General features: G+C 44.5%; 1 protein-coding gene across 1 annotated transcript in view; it reads right to left on the reverse strand.

Moving 5' to 3' along the window:
* Positions 1-12,519, reverse strand: part of PITPNM3 (PITPNM family member 3) — a 92,866-nt gene that overhangs the window by 71,162 nt on the left and 9,185 nt on the right. Inside the window, exon 2 of the mRNA XM_049782172.1 lies at positions 1,700-1,795. Within this exon, the coding sequence (XP_049638129.1) occupies positions 1,700-1,795 (96 nt within the window). The remainder of the gene's footprint in view (positions 1-1,699; positions 1,796-12,519) is intronic.

The following is a 12,519-nucleotide window of genomic DNA, read 5'->3' on the forward strand; positions in this document are numbered from 1 at the left end:
AGTGTTTACACAGCTGCTGCCAAAGAAGCAGGTGAGCAGAGCCTTTCAGACTGGCATTATTCCATACCCTCTAGGACTGACCTCAAAGCAGCCCCCCTCCTCACTTGCAAACAGCCTGGATGAGCTGCATGCTTTTATTGTAAATAAAAGTGCTCAACATCAAAATATGGGAAGGTATTGTTACACTGTGTTACACTATGAAAAGTCAAGTATGGTAGTCACTCTAATCAGAAGCTACTGGAAACAGGAAGTGAGCCCCAAGTGAGCTGATTTAGATTGGTATCCTAGATGGGTTTTCCTGCCCAGAGTCAAGAATTGGGAAACTTCAGTTGGGACAGAGGCTTCTGAGTCAACTTCCCTTAGAATCTACTAGACAGGCAGTCCCCACCTCTGGAGCCACACAGCAACCAGAGAAACTTTGGCCTAGAGAAAGTGAAAGACTTGCTCAACACTACAGAACATGCCAAGGGTGTGCCCAGGGCCATATTCCCAGCTATTTCCCCAGTACAGTTTGTCCTTCTCTTCACACCTCTTTTTTTTTGGGGGGGGTGTCACACCCAGCAACACTCAAGAGTTATTCCTGGCTTTGTGCTCAGAAATCGCTCTTGGATGCCAGAATTTGAACCACCATCCGTCTTGGATCGGCTGCATGCAAGACAAATGTCCTACCGCTGTGCTCTCTCTCCGGCCCCTTCACACCTCATTTTATCAAGTGTATCAACGCTGTTCATCCTCTAGAGGTGAGTCCAATTAGAGTAACTTAACAAAGTAGACTCCAGTAGCCGCATGGCAACCAGGGCCACTTTTAGTAGGCAAGGAAGAGGTACCTATGCCTCTCACCTACTTCCACCCTGCCCAAAATTGAGGCTGCCAAGGGTCCACTTTCCCAAAATCCAGGTGGACTACCCATTGGTTTCCCTCAACCCCACTGAGCCCTGCTCAGGTGACTCTGGCTGATACACCCACCCTCCTTGGCACCTTCTTTTCTACTCTGATAATGCTGCCTTACTCAGTGCCCACAGAAAGAGTATCCCTTGATGAAAACCTATGTGCTGGTCAAAAGGGACCTGGAGCACAGAGCTGATATTTCACCCACTGCTATTTCCTCCTTGCTAGAATTCACAATACTTTTTCTCACTTTTTCCCCTCCTCAGCGGCTCCCCACTCCCAAGGCTGGCCTCTCAGTCACACACCAAGTCACTAGCACCTTGCTTCACCTCTCCCCTTGACTCCTGCCCACCTCCCTATGGGCATCCTACACCCCTGATTCATGCCTAATGCCTCACTGCTCTTCACCCAATCACTCTTTTGCTCAGCTCTGCAGAGAGGGTGTAATACCCCCACCTCACTAAATCAAGCACCCCATCATCATCCTATTACTCCTGGCATGAGCGTGATGTGTATATCCTTTGTGAAACTGATGGCTGTGTGCCCTTTACACCCACTGAATAAGAAGCTCAATGAGGGAAGTGACCAGTCCAGGGCTCCCAAGGTATATACTAAGCACTGCTCCAGTGAGATTTAGAACTCAACAAACATCTCAAGGAAAGAGTTAATGAAGATTGACACCCAGAACTGGTCTTCATGAAGTATGAAACTGCACACACTGCCTTTGAGTGGGGTACTGGTACCAGTAGCGATCTCTTTCCTGGGGTTTCTAGGGAAGTCACCAGCTGATGGGAGAACAGGGTATACTCACCTCTAGCATCAAAGAACTCATCATCTGAGCTCTCCACGGAATCGCTGAGGACATTCCGAAGGTGCCATGGGGCACCACCACCCGGGGGAGGGCCACCTGCCAAAGGAACACACATGTTAGCCATGCCTGAAACTAGGCTCCATCTGGGGAGGCCAAGACAGTCACATAAGACTAAGGACTGCCAACAAATGACCCACAAACACCATCTTCTCACTCGAGCACACAGCAACTCAGAAAGTTGGTACGACAATGATAACCACAACCACGGGGCATTTTCAAGCACAGAAACCAAGATAGGGCATGAGGAGATACCACTATGGTAATTTGGGGTATCAGCATGCTTTGATTCATTGATCTCAGCAGCCTAAGCAAGAGTCCACTATAGTCTTACACACAGGTTTGAAGTGGTTTGGTCATCACTTATGATGTCATAGGTGCCACCATCTATGTGTCATACCTCACAATAAACTTTCCTTCCGGTTTGCAGGGGGAAGAGGTCAGAACACCCTGCCTAGTCTCCAGTGCTTCTTTCCACCAGCAACATATTTCATTGGCTCCAGATCTTTTATTGGCGCACTGGTGTGGCCAATAAAACTTCAAGGAGATACTAGCAGCTCTGGTAATGGCTGTGCACAAGGTGTGGGCAGGCCAGACCAGCAGGCAACCTCAAGTAGAGACAAAAAGCCCCAAACTCAGAGAAAGGGGCTTGGACTCTGGCTCATCTCTACCACTAGCTTCTATATGGCCATTTTCTTTCCCTGTGTGGCCTCAGCTTTTTTTATTTACAAATATCTATAAGAATCAGTATCTTATACAGAGAAACATAAATAGGTATATTCTGCTTGGTCTCAGAAGGCTCTGTAAAAGCAGTTGTTGCTATTATTATTATTCCTATTTACTGAGGTCACAATGCAAGGGTCTCCAGAGCTGGCAGGAACAAGGACATACATAGAACATAGCCCTTTGACCTGAACTCTCCCCCTACACACCTCCTAACACGGAATAAGGGAGGAAGACCAGAGACAGATGCTCACCCAACCCTCTTCTCCAAGATCCCTACTGGACACTCTGGAATTCACATGCAACCAGCTAGCACTAGAAGGTACATCAATGAAATCTTATACAAGCTCTCAGGAACAAAAGTACAGGGGACTGCAGATGGACAAAATGAAATTGTCAAAATTCAAACCATAATAGTATCAAAAGAAAATGAGTGTGGCCATTTTCCTGAGGAAACAAAGAAGCACAGAAAGGAAGAAGTATTTTTGGTTGATTATCTCAGTTTCTGGTAAGACCAAAGAAAGCCAGGCTGGAGTTCATCCACAGGGGGCAGCTGTGATCATGCTCAGCCATACAAAAGAGTTCTTGGCAACTGTTAGGAAAACGGAATGACTCGCTGTTCCGACATGGAAAGATGCCCGTGGAGTATAGTTAAGGAGAAAGAAATGCAGGTAGTTCTCACAATAGTATGTTCCTTGTGACCCAAATTTTCAAACAGATGCACATCTACATACTGTGGCTCTGTGCAACTCAAGAGTTTGGGCTCCCAGGGTAAAGAACTGTGAGAGGATAAGAAACTGTGTGGTGGTGGATGAATCCTTCACTTCTTTGTGCCTCAGTTTCCTCATCTATAAAGTGGAGATAGCTCCTACTTGCCTCAGAAAATATAAACAATAAATAAGATGCAACCAAAGTACCAGATATAATACAATCATCTCACCCTTTTGGATTTTTTTTTATAATACAAGCAATATTTTTGTTTGGTTTGGGTTTGGGTTTTAGGGTCACGCCCTAACATAAGGTGAACCTAATATTCCTACACAAAGGTTTTCCCCCAACTTTCTTTTTCCCTTACCTCTTGTTTTGGTATGTAAAAGCCCACTTAACTTTTGTATCTGACTGGATTTGGGACTTGGTCGGAATAAAGAAAGGACTGCTGGCTTGGGGCTACAGACAGAGATACAAAGAAGAGAGAGGCCAAGAGGTAAAAAGGCCATGAGGAAAAGGGCAGATTAACTCGGATTAATCTTTTGACTGGCTTGATATTATTTCTCCACTGTTACTCAGCTTCATCAGACCAGTCTGTCTAAGAGGTTAGAAACAAAGTGCTCAGGGGTTATTTCTGGCTCTACACTCAGGAATTACTCCTGGAAAATTGGAAGATCATGAAGAATACAGGGGATTGATCCCAGGTTGGCCGTGTGCTAGGCAAGTGCCTTACCCTGTATTATCGCTCCAGGCAAATACTGGCAAATTCTTAAAGGATTCACATAAGGGGTGCACCTCACTTTTTTTGTAAAATATTATTGAAAAATCTTATTTTATGATTTTGCAGTGAAACAGTGCTTAGCACGGTGCTTTGCACATTGCACGTGCTCCCAATAATAATTACATAAATTCACTTACACATGCATTAAAATATCTGCGAAGACACACACCAAAATGTCATGGAGATGAACTCCGCTGAGTACAAATGGAAGAGAAGCAGCAGGGGAAATTCAGTTTTCATACTGTACCTATAATTTCAATGACTTAAATTTAAAAAATTCAAAAATAATTTAATTTATTCTATTTTGTCAATTCAAAAATATACATCTTTTTCACACTCTAACAAACTTAACATTGGATTTATCTTCTGTGATTGCACATCCTGACTGGACTGGCACTATTTATGTTTTCTCAGGGTACACCTTAGCTTGTTGCTGAGTCTCCAGAAGTCTCCAGAAGTCAAACTATCACATTCACAGAGCACATCTTCCCTAAGGCCACCAAGACACACGTGTTTTCCTCCTATAGATCAAGATTTCTGTACCAGCTATGTTCCTGCCTCAGTTTTACCACCTGTAAAACCTTGACAGACTTACCCTCGAAACTTTTCAACTCTGATATTTAGAGTTCACCTGGAACATAATAGGTTTTAGTAAACAAGTGAAAGATGGACATTTCCCCCCACTAGAGAGTTCCATACAATGCAGCTTGTAAAGGATCCTGAGAGTGGGTGCAGCCTCCGTTACCATACCTGCTGCTATGCAGGATGCTGGCATTGTTTTCTGTGTTGAGGGCAGGCACCAACTTATATAATATTGCTGAAGGGAAAGGCCAGCCCAGGTCAACTAAAGACATAGCCCTTCTGTCCCACTTCTGCAAGCTTCTCTCTCTCTCTCTCTCTCTCTCTCTCTCTCTCTCTCTCTCTCTCTCTCTCCCTCTCTCTCCTCTCTCTCTTTCTCTTTCTCTTTCCCTCTCTTTCCCTCTCTCTTTCTCCCTCTCCCTTCTCTCTTTCCTTCTCTCTCTCTCTTCCTCTTCCCTCTCTCTCCCTCTCCCCCCAACCTCTCTCTCCCCCCTCCCTCTCCCTCCCTCCCCCCTTCTCTCTCTCTCTTTCTCTTTCCCTCTCTCTTTCTCCCTCTCCCTTCTCTCTCTTTCCTTCTCTCTCTTCCTCTTCCCTCTCTCTCCCTCTCCCCCCAACCTCTCTCTCCCCCCTCCCTCTCCCTCCCTCCCCCCTTCTCTCTCTCTCTCTCTCTCTCTCTCTCTCTCTCTCACACACACACACACACACACACAAACACACACGAGTATGTGTTTGGAATTAGGCAAAAAGGAAGATCTGAAATATAAAAAAAAGGTCAAGGTCGCAGGGGAACACTCACCTGGAAGTTACCACTACGGGCAAAGCCAGGTCTACCCCATACTTCCTGTGAAGAAACTGAGCTTCAAACCCTCACACACAATGTAGGAAACAGAGAGATTGGCCAACAAATCAGGCCTAAGACCTTGGTTTGCTGCTGGGTCCAACGTAACAGAATTTTTGAGATGAACATGAGACTATTTCCCAAATGTATACTGTATGTAGTGGAAGTTGCAGCTAGAGCAATAAGACAAAAAGAAATTTAAAGTACACGAATAGAAAGAGAAACAATAAAACTGTCTTTATCTGCAGCATGCTCATCAGTGTAGAAAACAAAAATGATAAATTTTTTTTAATTATTTACTGGAACAAACAATTGAGCACATTAACATCACAGGAGAAAAGATACAAAAATCAACTGCATTACTATAGACCAACAATAAACAACAGGAATGCTAAAACTTCAAAACATACCCCGGAAGCCCAGTAATGTGGCCCAGCAAATTGCATGCATGAGACTGTAAGCTCAATACCCAGTGCCACCTCTATTACTGCTGAGTACAACCCTCTGCCAGTGTAACATTCAGTGCTGCAACAAAGCATGTGTAATCCTAGGGCATCAGAACAATAAGACTAAAGTCAAGAGAAGAAAAGAAAACCAAACACATCTACAATTGAAAAAATAAAAAATAAATCAAAGGAAGCATTTAAATAAAATTCATATGTATGTAAAAATTTCTTCACATAGTTATACCAAATCACCTAAAATTTCTCCTGAGGGCTGGGGAGATGACTCAAACGGTCAGTGTGTATTTTTGCATACAGGTTTAATTCCTGGCATGCATGGTCCCCTAAACACTGCTATGGAGTGATCCCCATACAATATAGGGTGTGTTGATAAAAAATTCTTTCTAAATTCAAATGAATTTTTTTGTTCCTTAACCAATTATTTTTTTATGGTGGAAGGAGGCACACATAGTGATGGTTGGGGACTATTTCTGGCTCTTCCTCATGTTCCTGAACCTCATGTTCAGGAATATCTGGATAGTGTGAGGAATCAAACTCAAGACTTTTGCATGTACTCAGCACTCTGGTCCTCAACCAACAGAATCTAAAGGCATAAAAACAAGCATACTCTTAATATGTAAATATTTTTGCAGTACAAACCTCTTCCATTCCTATAAGCCACAGATATTGAGTCATTCAGAGAATCATATTATCTTTTTATTTTTTTGGTTTTGAACCACACCCAACAATGCTCAGATGTTCTTCCTGGTTCTGCACCCAGGAATTACTCCTGGTGATACTCAAGGGACTACATGGGATGCCAGAGATCAAACTCTGATCAGACACATGTGAGGCAAGTGTCATACCCACTGTGTTATTGCTCCAGAACCCTTTATCCACTCTGACTCCTGAGTTTGGAACGGTGAGCAGCTAGGGTTTAAATTGTGATGGGTTATCTATTTTCTTCTTGAGTTTGTATTAGAAAATTTACATATGAATATGAAATATTAGAAAAACTTGGCATACTATCCTTCAAGTTTATATAATATATATTCCACCCAAACACCAATGCCAGCACATAAGCCAACATCCCCCCACAAATGGGGCAGAGCCTCAGGAAAAGAGGAGCACTCCTTCTTTAGCACCCCAAGAGGTCCATAGCCCAGGCTACCATGACCCTCCCCATCCATTCCAGTACCACACACTTCAGACAACACACTGGGCTCCCTTTCCTGTGAGCCCACTGAGAAGGTGTGAAAGGGAACTCCTTCCCAGTGTTAAGTACCAGGGATGCCATGGTAGAGAAGGGAAATTGGGTCGGCCTCCAAAAGCTTGTGTTCCGCAGAGGACCGGGAAGGCAGATGTAAAAGAAATGAAATAACAAAGCTCATTTCAGCAGCAGAAAGTGCTATGAAGAAAACAAAACATCTTTCTTCCTACCTCCACCATGTCTTCCTGCCTCAAGTGCCTCTTACAGTGTAATTACTGCCTGAAGAGTAGACAGGCACAAACAAGTGCAACAGCACAGCCACCAGCATCAAAGAACATGGTGGCCTGTTCCTGAGACAAACACATGCTGCCCACTTGCCTCCCACATGAACCTCCCCTGACAACAAACTCTGCTTTTGGGTCAACATCCTTGGATTTGAATTTCTTCTCAAAGGCATATTTTATCTTGTTTACTGCTATTCATCTTATTTTCAAAATAGATGTCTGCGTGGGTTCTGAAATGCATTCTCTAAACCTGTTTAAAAGTACTGTGAAAGTACGTCCTCCTCTTAGTCAGGGGCAGCCCCAACGCCCTCTTTGGGAAAGTGGTGACATGTCCAGACTATAGCTTTCAACCCCTGCATCAAACGAGTCTAGGAAAATTGGCATCTTCAGCAGTTGACCTCTGGCTTCTCAGTAAGAGAAGCTCCTTTCCTCCTGCCTCCATCTGCAGAATAATTAGCTATGACAATGGTCTTATTTCCAAAAGGGAAGCAGTGAGAGGCAGAGAATGATTGGTGGACTATAAGGAGAAGACCTTCTGCAAAGATATCTGATGAGGAAGGCTAGCAGCATGTGTGTATGTGCATATACACAGGCCTCTGCACCCTTGTGGGTAGTGGGAATGGAGCATGTGAATGTGGATCTATGCCTTCCTGAAGAAGTCCATGTGGCTACAGCCAGTAACAACAACCACAGCAGAAAGTAGATTAGTTTTCTTTGTTTTTGTTTTGGGGTCACACCTGACAATGCTCAGGGGTTACTCCTGGCTCTGAACTTAGGACTGACTCCTGCTGGTGCTTGGGGGACCATGTGGGATACTAGAAATCAATCCAGGGTGGCTGCATGCAAAGCAAATGCCATAGCTGCTTTACTATTACATCGGCCCCCCAGGGAATGTATTGGGTCTGAAGAGGGTTTAAGGTACTTGTCTTGCATGTAGCTAGCCCAGGTTCTATCCTGTCACTCAAACAGGTGTTTGGTCCCTCAAACACCACCAGGAGTGATCCTTGGCACAGAACCTGAAATAAGCCCTGAGCACCACCAATTTGTGGGTGTGATCCAAAACCAGAATAAGGAGTATAGATAGGAGCTCAAAACAGTTGGTTTCTCCTGACTTGTACTCCTATCACCTGTACACTTCAGGAAGAGGGGGACTCTGAAGTGTACAGGTAATAGGGGAGGTTCTTGGGTATTAGGGGACACATCCTCACACCAGGATCTTGGAATACAAAGTAGATAGACTTTGTGATCCCAGAGTAGTCAGGGCCAAGGCACCAGCATGCATTCTCCATTACCTGGGTCCCTACCTCACAGCCTCCTGCACATTCTGTACCCATGACATGAGCCCACGAGGAAGAGGGTTGAGAAGTGTTGAGCAAACAAATGAATGGATAAAAGTGATCTGCTGAGTCAACACAGGTGCCAGATGCTTTGCAAGCTACAATTCAGATATTATCTAAAGTAATCCCAACTAAACCCAGAGGAGAAAGGATCACAAATCCCAATCATAAAGGCTCAGAGATGTAAAGTCATAAAGCTAATAAGTGAAGAGGCAGGATTTGAACCTAGATCAATTTGTCCACTAGTGTCATGCACAGGACCATCCTGGTGGGGGATTTGTAACAGGCCTGAAGAGAGGACCCCAGGCACCTTCATCTCTACCCGTTGCCCTCCCATTTGCCTAATAATAACCCTCCAACCTGCTGCAGAATAGCTGGGTTGAGGGAAGGAGACCTGTAAGGTTGCTCAAGATCAAGAGCAGTTGTTCAAGTTCTAGAACCATCTACCCACTAGATCGATGGGTCTGTGAATTAGTGTATGGGTATCCTCATGTCTATGTGAAAATCCATTCCCAGTTTCACACATGCATTTGTCATTGTGCCTGCATAGCCATGTAAGTGTGTGTGTGTGTGTGTGTGTGTGTGTGTGTGTGTGTGTGTCCTTGGAATATGTCTCCCCAACCTCTCCCCAACCACAGTCCCTCTCCCTAAGTCAGTCTTAGCTACAGGTATATATGCTCCCTTAGACACACCTGCTCTGACCCCGTATCTCGCTCCCTTTTTCTGTCTCTCTTCCTGTTGCTCTCTGCCTCTCTCTCTCTCTCTCTCCTCTCTCTCTCTCTCTCTCTCATACCTCAGCAGAAATATTTGAACACAGGCTTTGGAGGTTGAACTCACAGCCTGGTACTTAGCAGGTGGTCATCCTTGCCAGCTGCAGGTCAAGGTGAAAGGCAGGGTTTGTGCGTCAAGTAGGACTTCTCAGCATTTTCCAGGGAACTCCTCAATGCTACAAAGATCCTTCTGTGTCCTCCAAGTCCAACCATCTCCCCTTTTCTAATACAATTTCTTAAATGCTATGTTAAGATTAAAGGAAAAAGGAGATGGCCAACCATTTCGAGCTTTTCAGAAAAGATAAGCAAACGCTTCCTCTTATGCCGGGATGCCCTGGCCTCCCACACAGAGCTCTGAACTGGCCCTGTGGTCAGAGGGCTTCCTGTTTTCTCTAGCCCATATCATATACCCACCACCTACAGGCTTGGCCCTGGTGTTCATCACCTGCATACCACAGCAGTCAGTCCTGCCTCAGCTCATCCATTTCTGCCAGATCCTCCTGACTCACAGTAACTCGAGAATAGACTTACAGACACAAAAAGGAGCTGCTTCAGGCATTCTGTCCTGGACTAAAGACCCCAGGATACCACTGCCTGAGGACAAGAGCAATCAGCACAGAGAGCCTGCTCAGCTCAGGAACCCCTGTCTTCAGGCATGAGCTTCACAGTGAAGAAAGCTCTGGCACAGTAGGAAAGCAATTCAGGTATTGGCCAGTACTTCCTGGGCCAGATCTGGGTCCAGATGGTCCTGGGAGGAAGGAGCTGGGAACCTGGATCAGTTTTCTATACCTGTGATGCCAACCTGGGAGCCTAGCCTTTAGGGCCATTTCCCAGAGAACAGGGTATACAAGGGTGAGCAGTCAGGTGTGTGGGCTAAAGGAGGGGCTCCAAACTTTCCACTGTGTCTGTGGGGCAGAGACCCCACAGTCTGAGTATATAGGAAACTCTCCTAGGGAAGAAGGCCATGCTAAACCATAAATATGGGGTAGGCACAACAGTCAAAATCTGTAAATAATCCAAGTGTCCTAGAATAAATGACTGACTCGATAATGGAACTGTGGTACATATATACTCAGCCATAAGAAAAGATAAAATCATGAAATTTGATGCTACATGGAAATACCTGGAGAGTATCATACTTAGTGAAATTAGTCAGTAGGAGAGAGACCAACACAGAATATGCAGGATATAAAAAACATATGGTAGAGTAATGTACCCAAAGATAATGGAAACAAAGAACATGAGCACTGGTATCCAATAGGAAATGTACCCCTTGGAGGGGCTGGGGATAGAATATGGAAGGGGGAATGATAATAGTGGAGGGAAGTATTCAACCAGGAGGAGGAGGAGATGCAAAAGGTGGTAAGGCATTATGTATGAAACCCTATCAGCAATAATAATGTAAACTAACGTGCAAAACTAATTTAAAAAAAAGCCTCTTGTAGAAACAGACTGTTGGTTGTAGAGATGGGCCATTGGAAAAAGGAAGTAGACAATGGTGAAGGAATCAGTATTGAAACATTAGATGCCTAAAACACAATCATAAATAACTATGTAATTTCATAATGAGTAAATTTAAAAACAAATAAATAAATAAATAAAAAGGGAAACATAAAGTGGGTAGGCATTTGGACAAGGCTGAGGTAGAGGAGCAGTCAGGGGGACACAAGCCAAAGCAATCAGGCCTTTTTCAGAAACAGAATTTAGAACTTTCTCTTCAAGAGTAAGTAATCTGAATCATCAGAGCAAGGATGGGGACAAGGTGTCTCGATGACATCCACAGCCCTGCAATGTTGAAGTAGCATGTGCCTGTTCCCAGAATTTAGGCAGGAACAAGCCCTCTAAGTGGGCTAGGACAAACCGAAGTTTCTATGTCCAGCCCTGCTTGTGGCTGTTTCTGAGACTGATCACAGGTCTCAGGAGAGAAGGGCTGGATGAGAAAAGCACTCAAAAATGGGCTCATTCAAGCAAGACCCTGTCATCTTCCTGCCCCTTCTCATTGTCTCACACACACAGAGGCACAAGAGTAGCATGTTCTATTAATATGAATATATAGGTCTACCTCCTCACTGCCGACATAACCAGGCCACAGAACTTCCCATGGGCAGTGGGACCAAGGAGACCTGGGGAGCCTGGAACCTGAGTGTTGCTCAGTGAGTGTCATATACACAGCTTCACACACACATCCACAAACGCGCACACATTCACGTAATCTTTCCCTTTACACACACTCATGCAACACAGAGCCTCATAGTCTCTCACACAGCTTTTCACACACAAACTCACACAACATAGAGCCTCCCATAATCTCTCACAGCTTTTCACACACACACACACAAATGTATACAATACAGAGCCTCACACATTCTCTCACACACACATTCTCGCTAACCTACATATTGCCTCGCATGCATGCATACATGCATATATACCCTCACACACTCTCAGGACATGCCACTGCTCAGTGCTGTTTGGGTCCCAAGAGTCCAAATGCAGCATTGGAGCAAGTGTTATGAAGATGTTATGCTGGGAGGGCTTATTCTTTGCTATTCTCCCCAGAGCCCCGCCTCCCTCCTCTGATGTGAATTCTGTTCCCATTGGTAAACTGGTCAAATCCCACCCCTGCCACTTACTAATCTGTGTCACTGTGCTACTCTCTGCCTCACTTTCCTCTTTTGTAAGATGAGGTAATAGTTCTGACACAGGGCTGCTAAGAAGAACAAATATAGGCATACACCCTACCACACACCTCACCCCCAGTTTTTCAAAAGTTCATGGTAGGGCACTTCCATTTATGACAGATCTACATTGGTACCTGTTCTCTTCAACAGGAAAATATCAGAAAAGGATTTTTGTTTCTATGACAAGGTGACAAAGAAAGCAGTGTATTTTTTCATCAGTCATTGAAGACAAACCCAGAATCAGAGGCAGAGCTAGAGCCAAACTATGCTGAAGTAGTGGCCCCTCCAAGCTCCTTTCCTAGAATTCATTGTTTGCAGGTAGTGGATTTCTCAAAACTCCCACTTTCATAGACGTGGTTATTATATTAAATTGCATATTGCTATTTGGCTTGATTAGCTAGGTGATTTG

Source organism: Suncus etruscus, chromosome 1 (genome assembly GCF_024139225.1).
Source record: "Suncus etruscus isolate mSunEtr1 chromosome 1, mSunEtr1.pri.cur, whole genome shotgun sequence".
NCBI classification, from domain to species: Eukaryota; Metazoa; Chordata; class Mammalia; order Eulipotyphla; family Soricidae; genus Suncus; species Suncus etruscus.